The 27,774-nt window shown below is 45.9% G+C and overlaps 1 protein-coding gene across 2 annotated transcripts; it reads right to left on the bottom strand.

Moving 5' to 3' along the window:
* Positions 1-5,327: 5,327 nt before the first annotated feature.
* Positions 5,328-27,552, bottom strand: KRBOX4 (KRAB box domain containing 4). Of its 2 annotated transcripts, XM_064573969.1 has the most exons (6): positions 27,414-27,552; positions 26,702-26,805; positions 24,871-24,915; positions 20,905-21,031; positions 20,499-20,594; positions 5,328-5,586 (listed from the first exon to the last, which is right to left on the bottom strand). In XM_064573969.1, exons 1-6 carry the CDS (start codon positions 27,439-27,441, stop codon positions 5,369-5,371), a joined length of 618 nt encoding a protein of 205 aa, XP_064430039.1. In that variant the 5' UTR covers positions 27,442-27,552; the 3' UTR covers positions 5,328-5,368. The 2 variants fall into 2 exon arrangements, with proteins under 2 accessions (XP_064430039.1, XP_064430038.1); XM_064573968.1 differs by lacking the exon at positions 27,414-27,552 and having other exon boundaries at positions 26,702-27,387.
* Positions 27,553-27,774: the final 222 nt, after the last annotated feature.

Genomic DNA, 27,774 nt, shown 5'->3' with positions numbered 1-27,774 from the left:
GGACAAATTTGATACTTTATGTCTTCCAGATAACTTGTTCATTTCTTATAAATTGTCTAACTTATTGACACAATTGTTCACATTTCATGTTATTTTCTTATACATTTAATAGGTCTCTAAGATGTACTTCTTTCATTTATTATATTGGTAATTCTATCTTTTCCCCTTTTTTGTCAGCCATCTGGCTAGAAGTTTATTAAGCTTACTGCATCGGGATGCCTGGGTGGCTCAGTCAGTTAAGTGTCTGCCTTCAACTCAGGTCGTGATCCCAGGGTCCTGGGATCAAGTCCTGCATCAGTCTCCTTGCTCAGCGGGGAGTCTGCTTCTCCCTCTGCCTGCCGCTCCCCTTGATTGTACTCTCACGTGCTAACAAATAAATACAATCTAAAAAAAATTTACTGCATCATTTCCAACATGTTTATCTTCCATTTCTTACATAGTCATGTTCCCTTTCAATCCTCAAGTATATTTATATTTCAACAGGTGTTATATATATATTTTTAAAGATTTTATTTATTTATTTGACAGAGACAGAGATAGCGAGAGCAGGAACACAAGCAGCAGGAGTGGGAGAGGGAGAAGCAGGCTTCCCCCTGAGGAGGGAGCCCGATGTGGGACTAGATCCCAAGACCCTGGGATCATGACCTGAGCCAAAGGCAGATGCCCAACAACTGAGCCACCCAGGCGCCCCTCAACAGGTGTTTTAAAGTCTACCATATTTATCCTTTTTTGGTCTGTTTCCATTATCTGATTATTTTTCTTGGCTATGAATCACATTTTCCTATATCTTCACATCTTAATATTTGATCGGATGCTGGACATAGTAAATTTACACCACTGAACGCTAGATTTTGTTATATTCCTTTAAAGGATGCTGGACTTCATTTTGGCAAGCAGTTAAGATACTTGAAGATCAAATTAATTCTTTCAAGGCTTGTTTTCAGCTTTGTTATGGTAGGTTTATGGTACCCTTTACTCTAGGGCTAATTATCCCCACTACTAAGACTTGCCCCCAACTCCCCATGTCTCCACTGATTGCTTAGGGTGTTTAACCAGAATTCTCCACTCTGATCTGCCAGAACTCACATATTCCAGTCCCGTGTGGCCTGGGAACCCCTCAGCTTATTAGTTTCCCAGTTGTTCTTTTCCTGGCCTTGTGGAGTTTCACTCTCTCTCTATATATACACAGCTTAGTATCCAGTTAAAAACTGATGGGGACTTCCTATTCCTTTTTTTGTTAACAGGAGAAAATGCAATTTAATAGGCATTAGTATGGGGAATCCACACAGACAGAAAATTCCAAAGACGATGAGGCAACAAGAAGCTTCTATGAGCTAAGGAAAAAGGTAGGGGCCTGAGGACACAAAGGGAAGAAAACTCATTAGCAAGAAGGTGAAAGGAGAGGTTTGGAAAAACAAGATTGTTCTATTATGCAGATGAGCTCCTTTGGTAAAGGGGGCCTCTGTTAATACTTCTTTTCCTGCAGACTCTTCTCTCCAGTGTAAATTTAGGCAGTTATGGGGGAGGCAGAGCACCTTTCCTGCATCTGCTGGGTTTTTATTACTTTTAACTTGAAACAATCTTTATGCCAAAGTGGCACATTTTGCGGTGTCTCATCCTGTACCCCTTTAGTTCCCCCATCCGGAACTTCCCGGGAGGTTCCCCATATTAAAAGTTGTGCTGGTAAAAAGCTGGTCTCATTGAGGCAGGCTTAGTCCTGACAATAGGTTCATTTAGTTAAACTCATTTTAAGAGATGATAATGCAGATGTGTTTTCAAAGTTGGGCCTCTGGTTCAGGAAATCAGGTATTCAACAAGAGGCATTTCTATGGAAACAAAAGAAAAACAATGGTTAATGATTAGGTCATAAGTCAGCCGTTGAGTCCTGAGGATAGCTGGTGGAGATTTCTAGCTGTCAAGTTGAAACTTCCTCAGATACAGGGAGAGTAGCAGTGGCAGCCGGACAGATTTCTCTGGTTTGCAGTTCACATGTCTCGATATTGCTCCATGTCCCACACAGCAGCATGCACGAAGATCGCCACACACGAGTGGTTGTGGTGATTTCTCTTAAGTTTACATCCAGTTCATGTAGTTTGCAAGGCTTCAGGAAAAAGGGCAGCTTTCGTTCTCAAATGAGACCAACTCAAAGGTGGGAGAAAAATAAAAAATGTTACTTGGAGAGTTGCAGTCAGGCACTAGAAGAAATCAGGATCTAGTCCAGTTTATAATAAACAGTATTAGGGGGCACCTGGGTGGCTCAGTAGGTTAAGCAACCAACTCTTGATTTCAGCTCAGGTCATGATCTCGAGATCGAGCCCCTCATCAGGCCCCGCGCTCAGTACAGTCTTGTCCTTCTCCCTCCGCTGCTCTCTCTCAAATAAATAAATAAATAAATAAATAAATAAATAAATAAATAAATAAAAATCTTTTTAAAAAACTTAGAATCTAATATTTACTCGGGTATGTTATTGAAACATTTTTTTTCTCTATAATCACCCTCAGTTTTACCAGAGATAGCCAAATTCACATTTGTTTGTAAACAAGTCTAGTTTTAACAACTTGGCCTAATAAGTATTTACGGAAGCTCGGCAGGAATACTGATTGGCCATGTAGGTTCTTTTAAATCTGCTTTGATGGAATTTTTCATAAGGAATTTCTAGATTGAACTTTAAATAGTGAGGCCAGAAGCCAAGCCAAAACGTGCACCAAATGCTTGCCAGACCTCGCCTGCAACACCTATAGATTTGGGCGAATTCCTCTCTCTTCGAGGAGGGGGCCTCCCTACTTCTGTTGCTCTTTCTTGTCAGTAACTCTGTCCTCTGTACTACTGTGCCCTGAAACTTCTAGTTGCCTCAGCCTTCCTGAGCACTCATCTCTTTCTCCTCAACTCCATGAACCACCAAACTCTTCTTGGGATCCCCTCCCTACATCATATTTTGCTACTGTCTCCCAGCAGGAAGCCAAGGCCATCAAAGGGCCTTTGTCCTCAATGGTCTTTTCGTTCTCAGCTTTACAATCCCGCATGGCCTTTGCTCACTGTATGAAAACTGTGAGCCTCGTATAGTGTATCTACGATAGCTAGTTGTTTACGGTAGGTAGGGAAGTTTGGTCCTGGTTACTCCATCACGATTGGAAATGGAATGGTGTGATTTTACTCTTGCTTGGGATTCTTAGAGCTTCTGGACTCCATGGCTTGATCGCTTTCATTGACTTTTGTAAATTTAACCACTGTTTCATAAATATTCCTGCTCTAGTTATATGTGCTTTACCTTTTGGCTGTTTCCCAAATGCCTCTCACAATTTGCTTGCAGTTGTTTGCCCTTTTTCCCTCTCTTTGGGACAAGTCTATGGTCCTCAAAGGCACTAATCCTGTCTTCTGCTGTGTCTAATCTGCTGTTAAACCCATACACAATGACTTCTTGGTTACTGTGGTTTTTTTTTCAGTTGTAGCATACATGTTTTATCCATTTTTAAAGATGACAACAATTTAAATCCTCTTTCACCCATTTTGTCTTTTCCTTTATTTCTGTTATATTAATGGTTAAAGTACTTTTTGCTGAGTCCAATATCAAACTCATTTGGATTTTCTGTGTTAGTTCTCTATTGCTGCTGAAACAAATTACCACAAATGGTGGCTTAGAACAGCACCCATTTATCAATTCATAGTTCTGTAGGTCAGAAATCCTGGTGGGCTTAGCTACTTTCTGTCTCAGAAAGTGGGAATCAAGGTATAGGCTGGGCTGGGATCAAGGTATAGGCTGGGTACAGGCTGTGGGGAAGGACCTACTTCTAAGTTCATTCAGGTTGTTGGCCAAATTCAGGTCCTTATGGCTGCTGGACTGAGGCCCTCATTTTCTGGCCGGCTGTCAGTCAGGGGCCACTCTCAGATCCTAGACGATGCTCGAAGATCCTTCCCCATGTCAACAACAGAGAATCTCTCGTGTTGAACCCCTTCCATAGCTTCAAATCTCTGACTTCCTCTTTGGCCACCCAGCTGGAGGAACTGCCTTTAAAAAGCTCCTATGAAAAGATGAGGCCCACTCAGATCATGTCCTTTTGGCCAAAGAATGTAACATAACCAAAGAAATGGTATCTCATCATATTCATAGATTTTACCCACAAAGGGTGTGGGGGGGTAGATTATAAAAGAGAGTCCATGGGGGTCATTCTTAGAAGCGTGCCTACTACAGTTGTTCATTTTGTTTTAACAACCACATCTTTCTGCCTGTTCTCATGTCTAGTAATCTGTATCAGACACTGTATATTAAAAAACTGTGTAGTTTGCCTTTTCCTCTATTCAGCAGATCAAGTCTGGGACTGAGCACCTCAAACCAATCAGGGTTGTATTGCAGTGTTAAGATAACCTAGCTCTCTTTGGCTGTTCCTCAGGCTATCCCTTCTGCACTTTTGTTTGAGAGCCTGTTGGGTCTCTGTCTCCCCAGACCAGAGACTGCTTGAGATTTAGTTTCCCCCTTCATAGATACTGAGCTGAGCTCTTGCAGGCCTTTGGTTCAACCTGGACTGTTTCCAAAGCATGTGACACCGCACAAGGGCTCACTTTGCCTTTCTGGCCCAGCCCACTAACCCCCCTACACCATCACAAACTCAGCAAACATCCTATGGACAAAACTAGTCATGCTCCTGGAGCTCTTTTCATTTCTAAGTCAGCCCTATATAACCTCTAAAAGCTCTTCTAGATCTCTTTCCCCTTGTAAAGTCTGGCAGCCTGGGCCAAGCCCATCCTCAGCTCACACCCAGAATCAGCAAATACCTCCAGATAATGGACAGCAATTGTCTGGTCACCTAGAAAAGGCACTTTACTCTCTAGAATTTTAATTCATCTAGTCCTCATTGTTTCCACAGCTCTGCAACAGCTCCCAAATATTTTTTTTTCCATTTATCCCGTTCCCCCCCACCTAGTTGTTGCATGATTGCTGGCCTGGCAAGACCAACTACAATGTCCATGGAAATGCAAGTCTGCTTATTACTTTCTATTAAACATTTAAATCCAAGACAAAAGTGAGACAGTAGTAAGTAACCACATACGATATTCCCACCTTTCTTCCACTGGGTGAGGTCTGGAAGGATGAAGGGCCTTGTGGAAGAGCACACAAATGGGCTTCACAAAGGAGCCACGGACTGTGACTCAGAGTAAGTGGCTAATGCTTGCTATATGGCTTACTAGCTCTGTGTCTTAAACACACTCCTTATGATTGTTTCCTCAAGCTGTGAAACATCAGGATACGTGTTTGCTTGGGGGGCGTGGGACTGTCATTATCCTTGCTTATGAGTGTTACTGAGAAGCAGAAAAATCCATTAATGTACTATTTTTATGAAACAAAAAAGCCTTTACTTATGTAAAGAAAGTTTAAATTATGTTTTGAACACCTTCCCCGTGAGTAATATTTAGAGAGTCCTTGCCGTAGAGAAACAAAGTCTGAGCCTGGATAAGTGATTTTTCTGAAGGTTGTGAATTCTTGGCCACTTCGATCCTCTGTGCTTCCTTGTCTACTAACGCAGCTTGCCACAGAGGCTGGTCTTGGCTTTCCTTGTGGTTGTCTATCCGGTCTCCAACTTGCCTGAATTCTAGGGAAACAAATGCAATGAATCATCATTTCTGCTATATATCGTGTTATGGGATAACATTAATTGATAAAAGCCCTGCTGAGAACCCCTGTCACTGGGACTTGGGCTGATGCGGATGGGCTCTCCCTGTGCTCCACCACCGCCACCTCCTCCAACTGCAAATACAGAGAAATGCTGGCTGATATTTAACAAAAATAATTAACACTCAGTCAAGCTGAAGATCAATGAAGAACATGATGTGACAAAAATGAAGAGGAGATTTAAAGTTGGGGTGAACAGAAACTGATGCTGTATGGCTCTGCAGTTGGGGGTTAAGGCTCTAACTCATGAGCGGAGTGGATTCTAGGTCACAGGACACAAATGTGCAAAGAACTAGAACTGAGCTACCTCCTAAAAGCTGGAAGTCATAAAGGACATTGCAGCTTTAAAAATGGGAACTAGAAAGAGGTCACCCCCTGGGTGATGAAAACAGAAGAATCGGGAGTTATTTACAACAAATTAGAACTCTAGTCCTGTACCACAGGTAGGCATGCATGCCAAATGGACAACTGAAGTAGAATACAAAACCTAGGAGTTGAAAAATCCCCCTAAACAATTGGTCCTGCATTAGTGAAACCACTGGGCCCCACTTAAAGGAGTTCACAGTAGGGGCGCCTGGGTGGCTCAGTCGGTTAAGTGTCAGACTCGATCTCGGCTCAGGTCATGATCTCAGGGTCATGAGATTGAGCCCTGCGTTGGGCTCTATGCCAAGCATGGAGCCTGCTTCAGATTCTCCCTCTCCCTCTGCCCCTTCCCCCCCTGCTTGTGCATGTGCTCTCTCTAAAGTAAATAAATGAATGAATAAATGAAATAAATAAATAAATAAAAGGAGCTCACAGTAAAAAAATTAAAAACCTTAAAAGGAAATGAGCCATGAGTTGAAACTTCAGTCCACAGAAAAACTTGCACGTGGAAATGACAGCTTCATAGCGGCTTTATTCACAATGTCCCAAACTGGAAGCAGCCTAGAAGCCCTTCAGTAGCTGAAAGGATGAATGAACTGGTACATCCATACAAGGAATATTGCTCGGCAATAAAAAGAAATGAGCTACCAAGCTACAGAAAGACACTGAGAAACCTTAAATGCATATGGCTAATGGAAAGAATGGTTAAACTGTGGCAGATCCATTTAGTGAATACTACTCAGTGACAAAAAGGAAGAAACTACTAATACAAAAACTAGATGAATCTCCAGAGAATTATGCTAAGTGAAAAGAATCAATCCCATAAGACTACATACTATATGACTTCATTTGTATAATATTCTGGAAAGGACAAAATTATAAAAATGGAGAACAAATCAGTACTTGCCAAGGTTTAAGGAAGGGTAAGGGCAGGGGTGGGAAGAAATGGATATGGCTATAAAATTCCTTATGGTGATGGAAATGTTCTGTATCTTACCTGCATTCATGTCAATATCCTGGTTCTATTTTGTATTATAGTTTTGCAAGATGTCACCACTGGGGGATACTGCAAAAGGGTACAGGAAATCTCTGTATTATTTCCTTATCAGTGCATGTGAATCTAGTTATCTCAAAATAGAAGTCTAACTTAAAAAAATAACCAAATATTCCAAGGAGAGGAAAGGGGAAGCAAGACAGTAACATCAAAAAAGAGAGGACAAAAAGAAAAGTAATAAAATTACAGAGTTAAATCCAACAATATACATAATCACATGAAATATAAGACTAAGAAAAAACACAATCATATTAATTAATCCATAAAAGCATTTGCAACATTCAATACCCAGTCATGATAAAAACTCTCACAAAACCAGGATTAGAAGGAAATATCCTCAACCTCTACCAGGCATCTATGAAAAACCCTACAAGGTAAATTATACCTAATGGTGAAAGAATGAATGCTTCTGGCCTAAGATCAGGAACAAGGCAAGGATGTTGCTCTCCCTATACATAGCCAACATTATACTGAAGGTCTTAGCCAGTACAATAAGGCAAGAAAAAGAAATAAAAGTATCCAGATTGGAAAGGAAGAAATAAAATAGTCTTTTACACAACTACAGGATTGTTCATGTAGACAATGCCAAATTATCGTCAAAAAAGCTACTAGCACTGATATGTGAGCTGAGGAAGGTCCCAGGATACAAAGTCAATATAGGAAAATCAATAAAACTTCTATAAACTAGCAATGACCAATGGAAAAATGAAATGCAAAAAAATGAACACACACAACACAAACCCCACGATTCATGTTGTAAGAATACACAACAGGAATAACTTAAAATATGTGTTAAGACCTGTCCATTCAAAACTATAAAATATTACTGGGGCACCTGGGTGGCTCAGTTGTTAAGCGTCTGCCTTTGGCTCGGGTTGTGGTCCCAGGATCCTGGGATCGAGCCCCATGTCCAGCTCCCTGCTCTGCAGGAAGCCTGCTTCTCCCTCTCCCACTCCCCCTGCTTGTGTTCCCTCTCTCGCTGTCTCTCTCTCTGTCAAATAAATAAATAAAATCTTTAAGGAAAAAAAAAAAAAAGAAACTGACAACCTGATTCTAAAATTTATGTGAAAATAGCGAGGACCCAGAGTTGCCGAAATAATTATGAAAAGAACCAACAAATTTGGAAGACTCAAACTACCTGATTTGAGCACTCAATATAAGGCTATAGTAATTAAGGCAGTGTGGTATAGACATATAGACTGATGCATATATATTCAACTAATTTTTGAGAAGGGTGCTAGGGAAATTAATTGAGAAAGAAGTCTTTTCGAAAATGTTACTGAAACAATCAAGGACTTTCCAACATGGTGGAGGAGTAGGAGACCTTAGTTTTGTCTGGTTCCAGGAATTCAGCTAGACAGTTATCAAATCATTCTGAACACCTGTGAACTCAACCAGAGATCTAAGAAAAGAATTGCTGCAATTCTACAAATAGAAAAGCGACCACTTTCTGCAAGGTAGGAGGTACGGAGACGTGAATACAAGGTGATATATCAGAAGATGAACTGCAGGGAGAGGGAGCCTCCATAAGCCAGCTATGATACAGCAGCAAAGCACAAAATCAGAACTTGGAGAAGTCTGCTCAGCTGAGGGACGTCCCTGTCTGAAAGGTGCTCAGGTGGTAAAACGGAGCAGAATCCTAGGTGGGACAGTGTGGTCTCAGGATCCCTGGGGTTACAGAAAGAACGGGGGTGCCTGAGTGCGGCAGAGTTCCCAGGCACTGGAGCGGGAAAGCTGGCTGCAAGCAGGGGCCCAGCAAGCAGCAGAATCACGGTGAGACCTCCCCCTTTCCCCGCCAGGAGGAGCAGGTGTGGGCTGCAGGAGTCTGCAGGGCTTGGAGACTAGAAGCAGGCTCGCATGCCTGAGATAGAAACATTGGGTCACAGGCCAGGCGAGCATGGAGTGTGGACAGAGACCAGGTAGACAGGAGTGATTGACTGCTTTTTCCCTGAGAGCTCACTGAGGAGTGGGGGGTGCAAACTTTAGGCTACAGGGCTGGCGATTGGGAGGCCGCCATTTTCATTCTCATCCTCTAAAGCGGAGCAGAGCATAAAGGCAAGGAGCCTTCAGGGAACAAAAGTCACAGAGAGCAATCTGGAGCCCCTTACTTAGCCCAGCCCCCTTGCAAGGGTGGTGCAATTCCGCCTGGGGCAAAGACACCTGAGAATCAGCACAGCAGGCCCCTCCCCCAGAAGATCAGCAAGAACATCTGGCTAAGACCAAGTTTATTCATCACACAGAACTGCAGAACTCCAGCGCTAGGGGAAAATAGTATATAGAATTCATGGGTTTTTTTTCTCATGATTATTTAGTCTTTCAATTTTAATTTTTTTTTCTTTCCCTTTCAACCAATTTCTTACTTTATCAACTATTTTTTGTCTTTTTAAATTTTCATTTTTATAGTTATATTCTATCATTTCATTGTATTTAATTCTATTTTTGTATATATAAGTTTTTCTTTCTTTACAATTTTGGGATGTAGTTTCTTATAACAAACAGACCAAAATACAACCAGGACATAGTGTATTGCTCTGTTCTGTTCACCTGTCTGTTTATATTCTTTTTTTTGTCTTTTAAGTTTAATTTTTACAATTACATTCTATCCTTTCATTGTATTTAATTTTATTTTTGTACATATATAAGTTTTTCTTTCTTTACAATTTTGGGATCTAGTTTTCTAACAAACAGACCAAAACACACACAGGATCCAGTGTATTGCTCTGTTCTGTTCACTTTCTGATTATATTCTCTCTCTTTTTTTAATTCTTTTTTGGTATTAGGTCTCTTCTGATTTGCTTATTAGTGTATATTTCTCTGGGGTCGTTGTTGCCATTTTAGTATTTTGCTCTCTCGCTCATCTATTCTTTGGACATACTGACAAGAAAGGTGGAAAAACTCACCTCAAAAAAGAGAACAGGAGGCAGTACTGACTGCCAAGGACATAATCAATATGGACATTATAAGATGTCGGAACTAGAGTTCAGAGTAACGATTATAAAGATACTAGCTGGGCTTGAAAAAAGCATAGAAGATACTAGAGAATCCCTTCCTGGAGAAATAAAAGAACTGAAATCTCACCAAGTCAAAACCAAAAAGGCTATTAATGAGATGCAATCAAAAATGGAGGCTCCAACTGCTAGGATAAATGAGGCAGAAGAGAGAATCAGTGATATAGAAGACAAAATGATGTAGAATAAAGAAGCTGGGGAAAAAGAGAGATAAACAACTACTGGATCATGAGGGGAGAATTTAAGAGAGAAGTGATACCATAAAGCAAAACAATATTAGAATAATTGGGATCCCAGAAGAAGAGGAAAGAGAGAGAGAGGCAAAGAAGGTATACTGGAGCAAATTATACTTGTGAACTTCCCTAATTTGGGAAGGAAACAGGCATTCAAGTCCAGGAGGCACAGAAAACCCCCCTCAAAATCAATAAAAATAGGTCAACACCTTGACATATAACAGTGAAACATGCAAATCTCACAGACAGGGAAAATCCTAAAAGCAGCTCGGAACAAGAGGTCCCTAACCTACAAGGGTAGAAAAATTAGACTGACAGCAGACCTATCCACAGACACCTGGCAGGCCAGAAAGGACTGGCATGATATATTCAGGGTGCTAAATGAGAAAAATATGCAGCCAAGAATACTCTATCCAGCAAGGCTGTCATTCAAAATAGAAGGAGAGATAAAAAGCTTCTAGGACAAACAGAAACTAAAAGAATTTGTGATTACTACACCAGCCCTGCAAGAAATATTAAAGGGGATCCTTTAAGCGAAGACAGAGCCCAAAAGTAACATAGACCAGAAAGGAACAGAGACAATTTACAGAAACAGTGACTTTACAGGTAATACAATGGCACTAAATTCATATCTTTCAATAGTTACTCTGAATGTAAATGAGCTAAATGACCCAATCAAAAGACACAGGGTATCAGTCTGGATAAAAAGCAAGACCCATCGATATGCTGTCTACAAAGGACTCATTTTAGATCCAAAGATACCTCCAGATTTAAGTGAGGGGGTGGAAAACCATTTATCATGCTAATGGACATCAAATGAAAGCTGGGGTCGCAATCCTTACATCAAATTAGATTTTACACCAAAAACTGTAATAAAAGATGAGGAAGGACACTATCATAACTAAAGGGTCTATCCAACAAGAAGATCTAACAATTATAAATATTTATGCCCCTAACATGGGAGCAGCCAATTAATAACAAAATTAAAGAAACACATTGATAATAATACAGTAATAGTAGGGGACTTTAACACCCCCCTCACTGAAATGGACAGATCATCTAAGCAGAAGATCAACAAAGAAACAAGAGCTTTGAATGACACTGGACCAGATGGACTTCACAGATATATTCCAAGCATTCCATCCTAAAGCAACAGAATACACATTCTTCTCTAGTGCACATGAAACATTCCCCAGAATAGATCACATACTGGGTCACAAATCAGGTCTCAACCAGTACCAAAAGACTGGGATCATTCCCTGCATATTTTCAGACCACAATGCTTTGAAACGTGAACTCAATCGCAAAAGGAAATTTGGCGGGGCGCCTGGGTGGCTCAGTTGGTTAAGCGACTGCCTTCGGCTCAGGTCATGGTCCTGGAGTCCCGGGATCGAGTCCCACATCGGGCTCCCTGCTCGGCGGGGAGTCTGCTTCTCCCTCTGACCCTCCCCCCCTCATGCTCTCTCTCTCTCATTCTCTCTGTCTCAAATAAATAAATAAAATCTTTAAAAAAAAAAAAAGAAAATTTGGAAAGAACTCAAACACATCGAGGCTAAAAAGCATCCTACTAAAGAATGAATGGGTCAATCAGGAAATTAAAGAAGAATTTAAAAAATTCATAGAAACAAATGAAAATGAACACACAACTGTTCAAAACCTTTGGGATGTAGCAAAGGTGATCCTAAGAGGGAAGTATATAGCAATACAAGCCTTTCTCAAGAAACAAGAAAGGCTCAAATACACAACCTAACCCTACACCTAAAGGAGCTGGAGAAAGAACAGCAAATAAAGGCTAAACCAAGCAGGAGGTGAGAAATAATAAATATTAGAGCAGAAACCAATGAAATACAAACCAAAAGAACAGCAGAAGAGATCAATGAAACTAGGAGCTGGTTCTCTGAAAGAATTAATAAGATCAATAAACCCCTGGCCAGACTTATCAAAAAGAAAAGAGAAATGACCCAAATAAACAAAATCATGAATGAAAGAGGAGAGATCACAAGCAACACTGAAAAAATACAAACAATTATAAGAACATATTCTGAGCAACTATATGCCAACAGATTAGGCAATCTGGAAGAAAAAATGGATGCATTCCTAGAAACATATAAATGACCAAAACTGAACCAAGAAGAAATAGAAAACCTGAACAGACCCATAATCAGCAAGGAAATGGAAGCAGTAATCAAAAATCTCCTAACAAACAAGAGCCAGGGCCAGATGGCTTCCCAGGGAAATTCTACCAAACATTTAAAGAAGAATTAATACCCACGCTTCTGAAGCGGTTTCAAAAAAATTGAAATGGAAGGAAAACTTCCAAACTCTTTCTATGAGGCCAGCATTACCTTGATCCCCAAACCAGACAAAGACCCCACCAAAAAGGAGAATTACAGCCCAATAGCCATGATGAACATAAATGCAAAAATTCTCACCAAGATACTAGCCAAGAGGATCCCACAATACATTAAAAGGATTATTCACCACAACCAAGTGGGATTTATTCCTGGACTGCAAGGGTGGTTCAACATCCACAAATCAATGAATGTGATACACTACATTGATAAAAGAAAGGACAAGAACCATATGATCGTCTCAATAGATGCAGAAAAAGCACTTGACAAAGTATAGCATCCTTTCTTGATTAAAAGTCTTCACAGTATAGAGAGGGAGTGAATATACCTCAATATCATAAAAGCCATCTACGAAAAGCCCACAGTGAATATCATTCTCCATGGAGAAAAACTGAGAGCTTTTCCCCTAAGGTCAGGAACATGACAGGGATGCCCACTATCACCACTGTTGTTCAACACAGTATTAGAGTCATAGCCTCAGCAATTAGACAACAAAAAGAAATAAAAGGCATCCGAATTGGCAAAGAAGAAGTCAAACTCTCAATCTTCACAGATGACATGATACTTTATGTGGAAAACCCAAAAGACTCCACCCCAAAACTGCTAGAATTCATACAGGAATTCAGCAAAGTGGCAGGATATAAAATCAATGCACAATCAGTTGCATTTCTATACACTAACAATGAGACAGAAGAAAGAGAAATTAAGGAGTCAATCCCACCTACAATTGCACCCAAAACCGTAAGATACCTAGGAATAAACCTAACCTAAGAGTCAAAGGATCTGTACTCAGAAAACTATAGAACACTCATGAAAGAAATTGAGGAAGATACAAAGGAATGGAAAAACGTTCCATGCTCATGGATTGGAAGAACAAATATTGTTAAAATGCCTATGCTACCTAGAGCAACCTATATTTCAATATAATTCCTATCAAAATACCATCAACTTTTTTCACAGAGCTGGAACAAATAATCCTAAAATTTGTATGGAACCAGAAAAGACCTCGAATAGCCAAAGGAATGTTGAAAAAGAAAATCAAAGTTGGTGGCATCACAATTCTGGACTTCAAGCTCTATTACAAAGCTGTAATCATTGAGACAGTATGGTCTTGGCACAAAAACAGACACAGAGATCAATGGCAGAGAATGGAGAACCCAGAAATGGACTCTCAATTCTATGGTCAACTAATCTTTGACAAAGCAGGAAAGAATATCCAATGGAAAAAAGACAGTCTCTTCAAATGGTCTTGGGAAAATTCGACAGCCACATGTAGAAGAATGAAACTGGACCATTTTCTTACACCACACACAAAAACAGACTCAAAATGAATGAAGGACCTAAATGTGAGACAGGAATCAATCAAAATTCTAGAGAAGACAGGCAGCAACCTCTGTGACCGTGGCTGCAGCAACTTCTTCCTAGAAACATCGCCAAAGGCAAGAGAAGCAAAGGCAAAAATGAACTATTGGGACTTCATCAAGATAAAAAGCTTTTGCACAGCAAAGGAAACAGTCAATAAAACCAAAAGACAATCGACAGAATGGGAGAAGATATTTGCAAATGACATATCAGATAAAGGGCTAGTATCCAAAATCTATAAAGAACTTAATCAAACTCAACACCCAAAGAACAAATAATCCTGTTAAGAAATGGGTAGGAGACATGAACGGACATTTCTCCAAAGAAGACATCCAAATGGCGAAAAGACACATGAGAAAATGCTCAACATCACTCGGCATCAGGGAACTATAAATCAAAACCTCAGTGTGATACCATCTCACACCAGTCAGAATGGCTAAATTAACACGTCAGGAAACAACAGATGTTGGCGAGGATGCGTAGAAAGGGGAACCCTCTTACACTGTTGGTGGGAATGCAAGCTGGTGCAGCCACTCTGGAAACAGTATGGAGGTTCCTCAAAAAGTTGAAAATAGAGCTACCCTACAACCCAGCAATTGCACTTCTAGGTATTTAGCCCAAAGATACAAATGTAGTGATCCAAAGGGGCACTTGCACCCCAATGTTTATAGCAACAATGTCCACAATAGCCAAACTATGGAAAAAGCACAGATGTCCATTGACAGATGAATGGATAAAGAAGATGTGGTATATAAATATACAGTGGAATACTACTCAGCCATCAAAAAAATGAAATCTTGCCATTTTCAACGACATGGATGGAATTAGAAGGTATTACGCTAAGCGAAATAAGTCAATCAGAGAAAGACAATTATCATATGATTTCACTGATATGTGGAATTTAAGGAACCAAACAGAGGATCATAGGGGAAGGGAGGGAAAAACAAAACAAGATGAAATCAGAGAGGGAGACAAACTATAAGAGACTCCTAATCATAGGAAACAAACTGAGGGTTGCTGCAGGGGAGCGGGGTCGGGGGGATGGAGTAACTGGGTGATAGCCATTAAGGAGGGCACTTGATGTAATGAGTACTGGGTTATTTTATAAGACTGGTGAATCACTGAACTCTAGCTCTGAAACTAGTAATACACTATATGTTAATTAACTGAATTTAAATAAAAAATTAAAACTAAACATAACTCTTTACCGAAGATGTTAAGAAAAACCCTTATCATCAAAAAAAATGTTACTGAAACAAATGGAATTGAGTATGCAAAAAATAGTAATAATATAAGAATGTTGACCTATACCTCACAAAAGATTTAAAAGTTAATTCATGGGGCACTTGGGTGGCTCAGTCGTTAAGCGTCTGCCTTCGGGGTCATGATCTCAGGGTCCTGGGATGGAGCTGCACATCGGGCTCCCTGCTCAGCAGGGAGGCTGCTTCTCCCTCTCCCACTCCCCCTGCTTGTGTTCCCTCTCTTGCTGTGTCTCCGTCAAATAAATAAATAAAATCTTTAAAAATAAATAAAAGTTAATTCATTATCAGTCATAGCTTTATTATTATTTTTTAAAGATTCTATCCATTTATTTGTCAGAGAGAGAGACAGAACAAGCAGGGGAAGCAGCAGGCAGAGGGAGAAGCAGGCTCCCCGCCGAGGAACGAGCCCGACATGGGGCTCGATCCTAGGACCCAGGGATGATGACCTGAGCTTAAGGCAGACTCTTAACGAATGAGCCACCCAGGTGCCCCTCCATCATAGCTTTAACTTTAAGAACCAAATTATAATCTTCTGTTAGAAAACATATGAGAAAAATCCTTCTTACCCTGGGTTAGAAAGAAATTTGATAAATGGGCCACAAATGCATGAACCAGAAGAGAAAAACTTGCTAAATTGGACTTTATCAAAAATAAAAACGTCTTCTTCAAAAGACACAAACAAGCCACAACTTTGGAGTAAATACTGGAAAACACATGGAAGAGAAAGAACTTGCAACTAGAATATATAAAGATAACAGACAGACATATTTAAAGATATATATATTTATATACGTATATAAAGATAATAATTATATTACACACAAAAATGGCAAAAGATTACAATAGACACCTCACCAAAGATAAACAGATTGCAGACAAGCACATGAAAAGATGCTCAAGATCAACAGTCATCACAAAAATGCAAATTTAAGGGGCGCCTGGGTGGCTCAGTCAGTTAAACGTCTGCCTTTGGCTCAGGTCATGATCCCAGGGTCCTGGGGTCAAGCCCCGCGTCCGGCTCCTCGCTCAGCAGGGGGTCTGCTTATCACTCCCCCTCTCCCTGCTCATGCTCTCTCTCAAATAAATAAAATTTTTTTAAAAAGTGCAAATTTAAGTCACAATGAGCTACCCGTACACACCTACATGAAAAGTGTGTTGTTGGTGGGAAAACAAAATGGTATACCCATGTTGGAGAACAGTTTGGCAATGTCTTATAAAGTTAAACATATGCTTACCATATGACCAAGCAACCCTACTACAGAAATTTACCCAAGAATATAAAAACATATGTCCACATAAATAGCTGTACAGTATGTTCACCAGTTTCATTAATAATAACCAAAAACCAGGAACAATTCAAAAGGGCATTAAGTGCTTCATGGATAAATGAACTGCGACATGACTTGGCTATAAAAGCGACAAACTGGGACGCCTGGGTGGCTCAGTCGGTTAAGCATCTGCCCTTGATTCGGGTCATGATCTCAGGGTCCTGGGATCGAGCCCTGTGTCGGCTCCCTGCTCAGCGGGGAATCTGCTTGTCCCTCTGTCTCTGCCTCTCCCTCTCTCCATACCTATGCCCGTGCTCCCAATCTCTCTCTAAGATAACTAAATAAAATCTCTAAAAAAGGCAACAAACTACCAAAAAATAGCACAACATGAAATTAAAAAGCCTTAAGTGAAAAAAGTGAGATGAATAAGGCTACCTACTAAAAGATTCATTTATGTGACATTCTAGAAAGAATCAAACCACAAGAAAAAAAAAAAAAACCCAGGTCTGGGGGTACAAAGAGAAGTTTAAGAATGAAAGGAAACAAGGGTTTTTGGCAGGATTGAAAATGTCCAATATCTTGATGGTGGTGGTGGTTACGTGACTACATATTTGTTCAAGAAAGGTGAACTTCAGGGTATATAAGTTATACCTCAATAAATCTCACTTAAAAAAAGAAGAGTCACATTCGCATAAATATGTAATGAAAACACATGGAAAACACATATGGGAATTCGTTAAAACATTATTACATACAACCAAATTCCATATGGTACTATTTATGAATTTCCTTTTATTAAAATACCTATTAAGCATTAATAAAAGCATTAAGAAAAAACAATATTAAAAAGTTGTGACCTCTAGTTAATGATATGCCTGTGGAAGTATTTAGGGGTGAAGGGTACTGATCTCTGAAACTTACTATGAAACTCACCACAAAAAGAAAGAGGACTGATGGAAGGACAGAGGAATCAGTACAGACAGAAGAAAAAGCAAATACAGCAAAATGTTCATTGTAGACTCCAGGGGGAATTCTGTGGGTGTTCAAACTATAATTCTTTCACTTGTTCGGTGTGAAAATTTTTATAATAAAATGTTGGGGAGAAAGGCTAAAGAGCAGCAAAGTAAACCCAAAGTAAGTAGGAAAAAGGAAATAAAGGTAAAAGGAGAAGTGAACAAAACGGAAAACAAGAGACAGGGAAAATTCACAAAGGCAAAGACCTTTCCGTGAAAAGCTTAACAACCTTTTGATGAACTTCAGACTTCACCCTACTCCATGGGATTGGACAATTCGGATTACTCGAGTGAGGCCACTCTTGAGACTAACCATTCCTAGAAGATTTCTCTCAGAACAACCAGCGAATTTTTTTAAAAGATCTATTTATTTATTTGAGAGAGACAGAGAGCGAGCAGGGGGAGGGGCAGAGGGAGAGGGAGACAAGCAGACTCCCCACTGAGCGGAGAGCCCGATGCAGGGCTGGAGCCCTGGACACTGAGCTCACGACCTGAGCCAATATCAAGAGTCAGACACCCAACTGACGGAGTCACCCAGGAGCCCCATCAGAACAACCAGAGAATTGCTGGGACCTGCCAGAAATTTCCTATAGGCCCAGGGGAATAGGCAGTCCCGAAGCAGCTTGAAGTCTGGCGGAAGAGAAAAAGCTGTCCACCTGCTCCTGTCGTCTCCTCCGCCCGACCCCACGCTCCTCGGTGAGGCCTGGCCATGTCTCCCGAGCCTCTGAACTCTTCGCAGGGGATATTTAAAACGGTGGATCCTACCTGGCCATGGGCGTCGGGCTATCTGCAGTGTCCCTCCCAGTGCACAGAACCAGGACCACCCGGGGCTTTCTGGAACAATTTCCATCAGGTGGGGCCTAACAGTGAGGATCCTGCGGGGTCCACAGATCACTATGTGAATGCCTTGGGTTAACAAAGACTAGTAAGACATGTTTTATTAAACACAACAATAAAAAGAGTGATACCCACTACCGAAAGCTCCCGGGGGTCGAGGCACCAGTTTTGGTGCTTTACATTCATCCACTCATTAAACTCTCACAACCCTGTAAGTTCTAGCATCAGCCCCACTCTACAAGCAGGCAAAGAGGCTCTGAGGCGAGGGTGCAGAGGGACAGCTAGCGAGCCAAGAAGCCAGAAATCCAGTCTGGGCTGTGAGCTCCAAAGCCGGAGCCAGTGACCCCTGGCTGTGGATGAGCACCGAACCTCCTTCCTCTGCCCTCCTCCAAAAGGAAAGATTGTTTAGGGAATGTTCCACCAGCCCCACACCGGGACAGTAAGAATAAGATGCAGGCATTCTCTCTGGGGTTCTGTGTTCTAGGCAGAGAATAAGCCACAGACACTTAGCTAGGTTTAGAAGGAGTTACCAAATGGAATGTAGACATAGAAGCTGAGCTCTATTATTCACACTTACAAATGTAACCATCAGGAAAACTACAAATAATAACTTAACAAGCATTGTGCAGAGCTGAGCAGAAGGCCAAGGTGGAAGTGAGATAAATCCTGAGTTTTCATAGAGGGGAGATAAAAGAGAAATCTCCAGAAATGCAGGTATGAAGGGATTCCCGGGACCCAGGAGGTACCCATCCGCAGAATTATAAAGAGAAACCCCGAGAAGAGGCAGAACGTGGAGGTGTGGCTGGGAATGTGCTGACATGACCTGGATCCCGGACTGCCCTGCACGCACACCCAACGTGGGTACGGTTCCTTCCAACAGAACAGGTGTTCATGAAAGGTTACTGGACTCAGGGAGGGGGCTGCGCCTCTGAGCTTGCGCTTCCTCCTTCCAGGGCACCACTGAACTGAGAACGAGGCTCCGCCAGTTCAATTCCTGGAAACCCCAGAGCAGGAAAAAGCAGGCCACGAGCAGAGCAGAAATGCTGATGGATCTGGACACGGCAGCAGGTATGGGGTTGACGGAGCACAAAGAGGACACCGTACCCCCGAAGAGCCGTGGGGGAGGCAGGTGCAGGCCAGCCCAGGAGGCCCCGACAGAGAGAGGGTGCACAGCCCAGCAGAGGCGGGCTGTGGGGAAGCCGTCGGGGTGGCCGCTGGGAGCGCGCCAGAAGAAGAGGAAGACCGGCGTCTGAAGAGTGTGTGGATCCCCACAAGGGGCCCAGAGCCAAACCAACCAAACCCACGGAGGAGGCAAAGAGCCGCTGTGCCCAGGACGGAGGCAGCGCTCACTGAAGCAGGCCGCCCGCGAGGGATGTCCTCTCCGGGTCCCCTGTGTTCTGGGGAAAGACAGAGATGACACGGAGGACAAAACAGGTGAGTGGGAGGGAGGCAGTGGTAAGAGCAGGAAGCTGACAACAGGCGGAGTCGGGTCACATCTGGAAGAGATGGGGGGACTGAGAAGCGAGGACTGGGACCCGTGAAGGCTGACGCGGTTGAGCACGACAGAAGCACGGAGAGAGCACGAAGGCTGCCCGGCCCGGCCGAGCTGGAGGCCACCAGCAAAGCTTCTGGTCCTCACCAGCTCCAGCAAGCCAGGCGGGATGACTTCCCCGAGGCTGAAGAGGACTCCCAGCGTTAGATGTAAAGGGCCCACAGAACGACAGATAAAGAGGGCGCGTCACACCTACAGCACATCTCTTCTGAGGAAAAGGCAAATGCCCACGGGAGGAGAAACAGCCTCAAAGCTTCCAGAAAGGAGGGGGAGCAGGAAAGGCGGAAGGCCACCCAGGATACCGGGACGTGGACTTGGGACCTGAACCCCAAGCAGAACAAGGGGGCTGCGGAAGGGTGGCGGGGGCAGGGGATGTCACGTGCCTACCACGCGGCTGGTTTCATCGAAGCCAAGTCAGGTCCCCGAGTCTAGGGACTCTGACAAGAGCCCCCAGGCCTGCCCCTGACGCCCAGCTCTCGCTGACCTCCTGGTCCCCTGCCCTGGCCCAACGGGCCGCGTGCGGGCTCACCTGGATAGTTCCACGCCGACGGCCCTCCCTCTGCCCTCCTGGCCTCTTCTCCTCGTCCCGATCTCAAGACCTCATCCGGGCTGGCAACGAGGTATCCTGAGGAGGGGAAACGACACAGACTTCGTTAGTAATGCCAGACGTGTTCCAGAACCAGGGCCTCTCCCTGCCAACCGACACGGTCCGGCCTCGGTGCGGGCCCCGAGGACGGCTCTGTGCCCCTCAGTGCAGACCAGTCACCGAGAGGGCGAGAGCACAGACATCCGGGGCGGGGTGCACACGGGCTCTGACTTCCCAGCGGTGAGCCTGAGGCCCCAGCTCATTCCGGGCTCCGGAGGCCCCGGAGCGGGCAGCAGCTGAGGTGACACGAGGGCGCGTGTCCCAGTCACGCTGCGCAGCCGTCCCTCACCCACGGACACCAGGTGGCTGTAGTTCTCCAGCGTGACATCCCTGTAGAGGTTCCTCTGAGCGGAGTCCAGCTGCTGCCACTCCTCCAGGGTGAAGTCCACAAACACATCCCTGAAGGTCAAGGATTCCTGCAATGGCACATTCCTCATGAGCCCGCAGTGCTGGGCTCGGGGATCGGGACCCTGTGCCCCATCCTCAGACTTCCACACGCAGCAGAGATTCAATCTGGCGCCCGCCCCGGGACACCCCGGACGCAGGAGGACAGACTGGCTTTGCACAGTGGGAAGGCACTTGCCCAGGGTCGCACAGCGAGGACAGAGGGATGAAAATGCACGCGTTCTGCTCGCCACACCCACGTCTTTCAACACGACACTGCCCCGCCTTTCTCGACACAACTGTTCCCTGCTGTTCGCCGCACAATTTGAGACCGTGTAGTGGATGCAATGTTCATGCCCCTAAATTATTTTAAACGTTATAGAGAACAGAAGAGGCGGTAAAGAGAGCTTCCTCTGGAAATGCAATCTTTCAGCTCCCTGACTGAACACAGATCAAGCTGCTAAGTCCAGAGGATATAAGGAATGATAAAAACAAACACACCCTCTCTGAACTGAGGGCGCTTCGCCTCGTAGAGGGAGAAACGCCGCACTTACCAAGGCACACAGGAAAGGGAGGGGGGCAGGAGGGCGGGCTGCCTGTCCTCCCAGGGCAATGGCAGAGGCAGAATAGGGAACGGAGCCTACAAAGGAGTCAGTTCTGCTCGGGGCGGGCAGAGAAGGCTTCGCAGGGGACATAGAGCTATGACAACAGTTCTGAACACAGCTCCTCGGTCAGGACTGTGAGGTAATAGGAGATAAGTACTGCTCTTGGCTCCAGGTCCCTGTTGCAGAGCTCCTAAAACCCTCACAAATCCCCACGTGAGAAGAATACGAGGAGCATCTCGTGTTCCAATGAGGTGACTCGAGGTGAGCGGATGGGGCTGGAGACCAGAAAGGCCAAGCTGTGACTGCAAGCTCTGGATTTTCAGCCCCACCCACCCTTCTCCAGCAATGGAAGAGGGGCTAGAAATGGAGTTAACCACTGATCGGAGTTGCGTTACGAGGCCGCCATAAAATCCCCAGAGCATGGGTTTCGGGGAGCTTCCCGGCGCGTGAACACATCCATATTCCGGGAGGATGATGCTTGCCAAGTCCACACGGACAGAAGCTCTTGTGCTCAGGGCCCTCCCAGGCCTTGCCCTACGTATCTGTTTATCCGGCTCTTCGTGTGCATCCTTCATCATATTCTTTAACAAACTGGTAAATGTTAAGTCAGCGTGTCCCCGAGTCCTATGAGACGCTCTAGCAAATAATCGAATCCAAGGAGGGCGTCACTGGCCCGCTGGTCAAAAGCCTGCAACTCGGGGCTGGCATCTGACGGGGGGCCCGGGGGTGGCCGTGTGGTGGGACTGAACCCTTAACCTGTGGGATCCGATGCTATCTCCAGGGAGCCAGTGTCAAAGCTGAGTCACGTGTAGGACACCCATCTGGTGCGGCAGCGAGTTGTGTGGTGTGCGGGAACCTTCTCCAGATCTGGTGACCAGAAGGGTCCGAGATAAAGTGTTCTGTGTGAGGGCAGAGGAGACACGCTGGAGAAAGGCAGGCAGGGAAGACACAGTAGGCAAGGACTGGGCTGTTTCCCTCCAGAAGGCGGCTGCACAGTCACCCGACTGCTAATCGTGCCTAATCCACCATGAGAGGGAACAGGAAGCAGGAGGGTGGGAGTCTGACCTGGTCAGCAGACGGAGGTAAGGAAGGAAGGGTCTGTGTTTGGTCTTGTCGGCACCAAACAAACGCTCACTTTTCTGAGTGCCCACATTCCTCTCAGAGAGAGAGCAGGACCCCCCCCCCCCCCCCCGTTGACACCTGCATCTATCTCCTCCTGACCCCTCATCCCCCACTGGCCGGTCTTCAGTCCGGGAGACAGGTGGCACCCACAGGGCCCCAACAGGCCTCACCGGACAGCCGGTTACTCAGCGCTGCAGATGGGAGACGAGCCGGGACACTCCCTGGGCAGCAGGAACAGTGACAGGAAGGTGGGACTCTCAGAGCAGACACCCCTCCTGTCACCCCTCCCAAGTGACAGCTCAGGTGCTGGGGACCAAGACCACACTGGGGAGCGCAGGGGAACACCTGGCTCGGAGGCCCTCAGCTGTCAAAATTCACGATGCGCAGAGCCCCCGACCTAGAATCCTCACCTCCAGACAGCTATCTTGCAGATGAGACAAGCTCACAAGGAACAAACGGAACCGTACACGGCTGAGTGTCGCTGCATCGTTTATGATATCAAAAGACAAGACTATTCTCAATGCTCAGCCCTGGCAGAAGGCAAATATACAGGACGGTATTTCCAGCCAGTGGAATATCACAGAGCCATTTTTGTAAATGGGGTACCACCCGGGGGTGATTTAGCCCTTCGGGGAACGGGTGGCAATGTCTGGAGAAACTCTTCACTGTCACCACGAGGGGAACGAGGTGGGGACACTGGCATCAGGAGAGCCCGGGGCAGGGACGGTTAGATAGCGTCCAGGGCACACAGCCACCCTCCACAACACGGCACTGCCTGGCCCCAAATGTCAAGCGTGCCCAGGTGGAAAAACCCGGGGTGGTTCAAACACACAGTGAAACGGAATGGTCGTGGAGAAGTCCAGAATGTGCTGGAATATGTGAAGAAGGAAGAGTTCCAAAGTGAATGGCATTCTTAGGTGCGAAGACACGTGCATACGTGATCTCGCCAAGAACGTATGAAACAAGGAAGGACACGGGGCATGGGGTGACGGGGAGAATGACTTTTCACCTTTTGTTAAACAAGCTTTTGTTTTGAATTTTTTACCATACGTACACATCATTTTTCACAGTGCTCGACTCAACATATCAACACTCCGTTCAGACTATGTGTTTAGAATCTTGACATCCATAGTCTCAAGTGAATCAGGTGTATAACTTACTTGCTGTAATATCTTTATCAAATTTAAAGATAAGTGGCTCCATAAAACCAACTGGTTTCCTTTTCAACTTTCAACAGCCTGGAAAAGCTGAACACAGAAATTATCTGGTCTTTAACATTTGGGGAGAGTCATAATTAGTCTAGGATTTGGGACAGCCAATTCAAGTATGAATACCTTTGACCCCAAAATCCAACTTCTAGGTGAATCCTCCTTAAATACCCGCACTATTGAACACACACATAAAGAGTCGTCCGAGAGGCACCGTACAGAACAGAAAAAGAAGATCCAAATGCTGACTATGCACAAAGAGAGCCACAGTTGAATGAAACATCCAGAGCACCGCATGGAAACGGAAGTCTTCTTTCTGCACTGAGGAGCAACACCACGCAGAGTAGAACCAGGCGGGAAAAACAAGACGGGAGCGGGGCTGGCTCGGCATCTGTGCACACTCACCCACCACGGCCTACGGACCTGTGGTCAGCTCAGGAAGCTCACAGAAACGCAGCCACCCCACACCATCCCCGCACTGTTACCAGGGGGCACTCGGAGGAGAAACGTGGCACCGGGGGCCGAAGAAACAGGGATGTTGGGACTGTCCTTCAGTGCACAGAACATCAAGCATGGAATTACTTTCATTATTTGCATATAACGAAAAAGCAAACAGTGAGGTGGAAGCAAAGACACAGAAAAAGCGAGTCTATGGGCTTCAACGAGCTTCCCTGAGAAGCAGAAGAACAAAGAGGAGGTGCGTTTCCCAGAGGAAGAAGTAGATGAGAACAGTCACTTTCCTTCTCTCTTTTGTTGTTTTCTATTTTGGGTTTTTGTGGCGAGTGGAAGGATCGGAGGACCCGGAGGTGGATTACAGCTTGAATGGAAAACAGCCAGGCAGAAGGGAGCGACCGATTTGTCAAGGTTACGATATAGGTGCCCCAAAGCTGCCTCAAGTTCCCTGGAAACAAGGGAGGGGGGAAATCAGGAACTCACCCGGGCCGCGGCCATCCTGTTCTGCCCCGGACAAAGGGCGGGGATCTAGGAAGACAGAATGAGGGGGGTCGAGATCAGTGCGTTCAGCCATGAGACCGTCCCCACCAGCCTGATGACCATCCCCCTTGCACCTGGGGAGAATGATGTGCAACGAGCCTGGGAGCTCCAGCCCGGTCCCTGCGACGTGGATAGGCTCGTGTGGGCTTTGCACAGGACCTGTGTCTGCGGGCCTCCAAGTTGCCCCAAATGAGTCTTGTTGCATTTCTCAACATATTTAAAAGCAGATCACAAAAACACAAGGGCAGCGCAAGCTCATTTGTTCACCTGTACGTACACACTGAGGATCAGCAGTGTACCAGAGCGTTTACTAAAATGTTGACACTGCTTTTCTCTGACTGCTGATTCAGTTTGCTGCTTTTCTTTACTTGCATTTTTGAATGTGAACATTATCACTCATAAAATGGAAATGAAAACTGATTACACGGAGCCCCAGAGGTGACCGACAGATAGCAGAGTCTGGAGGACGGGGACCTCTGGCTGTGGCTTGCAGCACGGAGACAAACCAGGGCTGGGGAAGGGGCAGGGAGCGGGAAGGGAGTGAAGAGCCCAGCACTGGTCATTCCACGAGGATCTGGAAGCCACTGACCTTGTCACCCTGCGCACACTGCCCCTCACTGCCCGCTTCCACCCCGGTCCTGGCTCGTGACTTCCTCCTTTCCCAGGATGTCCATTCAATTGCCTGCTCTTCCCCGCTGGGCAGTTTTCTTTCTTTTTTTTTTTTTTAAAGATTTTATTTATCTATTTGACAGAGAGAGAGAGAGAACACATGCACAAGCAGGGGGAGCTGCAGGTAGGGAGGAAGAGGGAGAAGCAGGCCTCCCACCGAGCAGGGAGCCCGACGTGGGGCTCGATCCCAGGACCCTGGGAACATGACCTGGGCCGAAGGCAGACGCTTAACCGACTGAGCCACCCAGGCGCCCCTGCTTGGCAGTTTTCTAAGCAAAGTCTCCGCCAGGAGCTTCTACAGAGTAGCTCCTGCCCCAGCCACCCCGGCGGCAGCCTCTCGGACACCAGCGCTCAGCTCCATGCAGCTTAACGTCTCCTGCTCTCAGGCCCCGTCACAGTAGCACCGAAATGAGGCAGCAGAACCAGAAGACAGCGTACCTGCAGGCTACTTGCAAATTTTACCGAGGCAAAAAGAAAACAAAAGTGCTCTGCACTTTGCTCAGACTAGGGGGAGATTCAACATTTGTGCAGAGGTGGGTGGCATGTTCACGCTCTAGGGCTGACGCAACTCCAGAAACAGCCGATGGAAAAGAGGCGGGTATATGCCGTGCACACAGGCGTGGCAGGACAGGACAGAGTCCTTCCAGGCTGGCAGTGATCCTCGTCACCCTGATCCTGCCCCTGCAGGACTGCGGCAGGCCACTGCCTCATGGCAGCATCCCTCCGTCCACCTGCACATTTCATCTCTCTCCTCCGATGGGGTCCAACTGCCCACGGTCACACAGTGGGCATGCTGTCTCGCAGCTGGAGGAGGGACAGAGGCCGCTGCGGGTCCAGCCCTTCTTGGACCTGCCGTCCTCTAAGCCTCCACCCCCTGCCCCGGGGTCCGGGTCTGTCCCGGGAGTCTGCACCCCCTGCACTGGGTTCTGGATCTGACCTGGGACCCTGCATCCTCTGCCCCGGGCTGAGGCTCCTCCTCCCAGGCCCCTCATAAGAGCTCTCTAGTTCCTAAGGATGCAGGACCAAAGGATTCAGAGACAAACCCATCTCAGCCGGGACCATCCCTGCAACACCATGTCTGTGCCTCTGACCCGGGGGGACTCACCTTCTGAGGCTGCACACTGGCTCTTCTGTAGACTAGGAAGCCCAGGAGCGGGCGAGCTGGAATCTGCAGTTGGTGAGCAGTGGTCTCAGTGACGCACCCTGCTCCTGGAAAGAAGGACCACACAGGAGATGTCATTAGCAGCCCCTGTGACGGAGTGAAGTTGAGGAAAACTCAAATGTTTTAATTTATGGAAGGAAGCACAAGGCCTCCTCTGAGTTTGAAGAGTAACGTTTAGTAGGACCCCAGCTATCAGCAGACAAGGAGCTGAGCACTGCCCGCTCCGGAATCGAACGGATTGCCTGCTCTGTCGCTTTTATTCATTCAGTGAAAATGCTGAGGGCCCGCTATGTGCCTGTCCTACGGGCTGCGGATACATCAGGGTACAAAACAATCCGAGGTCCCCGACCTTGTGGAGCTGTATTCGAGCAGGGAAGGCCGACAGCAAGCACAAACTTGATCAATTTCGGGAACGTTAGTTAGAAAGGCTAAGTGCTAGGCGGGGGGGAGGCGGGGGGGGGGGGCGGGGGGGGGAAGACGGAAGGATCCCCCGGGGTTGACTAGCTGTGTGACTTTGGACAGCTGTCCGAGCCTTTCTGTTCTTGCTTCCTCGCAATAAAATGAAGATCATCGTAGCACCTGCTCACAGGCCATCGGGAAGATGCCCGGGAACCCCAGGGGCGCCTCGCACTTACTAGGCACTCAGCAAACTCACTGATCGTCTCACTTGCCGTCGCCCGCATCCCGCTGCCCACACTCAGCCGGCCGCCCAGTGCCGCGAGCCCGCAGAGGCGCGAACCCACCACCCCCGCCCTCCCCTGCAGCCCGTGTCCGCTCCGCCTCCCGGCCCTCGCCTCCCACAACCCGACAGTCGGGGCGGAGAACAACCACCGGTGGGACCTCGCACCGCCCCCGGGTCAGCGGACCACTTCCGCTCCCGTCGCCGCGCAGCCCGAGGTCGGAGCGAGGCGCACGCGCACGAGCCACTGGGTTGGGGGGGCGGTCCCCACTGTCAATGGGCAAGATGGCGCGTGTCGCGGACAGTGATTCGGCCGGGGTTCGTCCGAGGCGCGAAG

Source organism: Mirounga angustirostris, unplaced genomic scaffold (assembly GCF_029215605.1).
Source record: "Mirounga angustirostris isolate CCGP_5_RB_7025 unplaced genomic scaffold, mMirAng1.0.hap1 SCAF_11, whole genome shotgun sequence".
Classification (NCBI taxonomy): Eukaryota; Metazoa; Chordata; class Mammalia; order Carnivora; family Phocidae; genus Mirounga; species Mirounga angustirostris.
The sequence above is the reverse complement of the archived record's forward strand: the minus strand, read 5'-3'. Positions and strand labels throughout refer to the sequence as shown.

What these genes read in the sequence shown, in the direction of transcription:
- KRBOX4 (XM_064573968.1), bottom strand. Translation starts at nt 26,836, where the DNA reads ATGACATCTCCTGTGTGGTCCTTCTTTCCAGGAGCAGGGTGCGTCACT. An exon ending in CCAGTGTGCAGCCTCAGAAG is followed by an intron (nt 24,916 to 26,701) that starts GTGAGTCCCCCC and finishes CTGTCTTCCTAG; the next exon opens with ATCCCCGCCCTTTGTCCGGG. An exon ending in CAGCCACCTGGTGTCCGTGG is followed by an intron (nt 20,595 to 20,904) that starts GTGAGGGACGGC and finishes TCCCCTCCTCAG; the next exon opens with GATACCTCGTTGCCAGCCCG.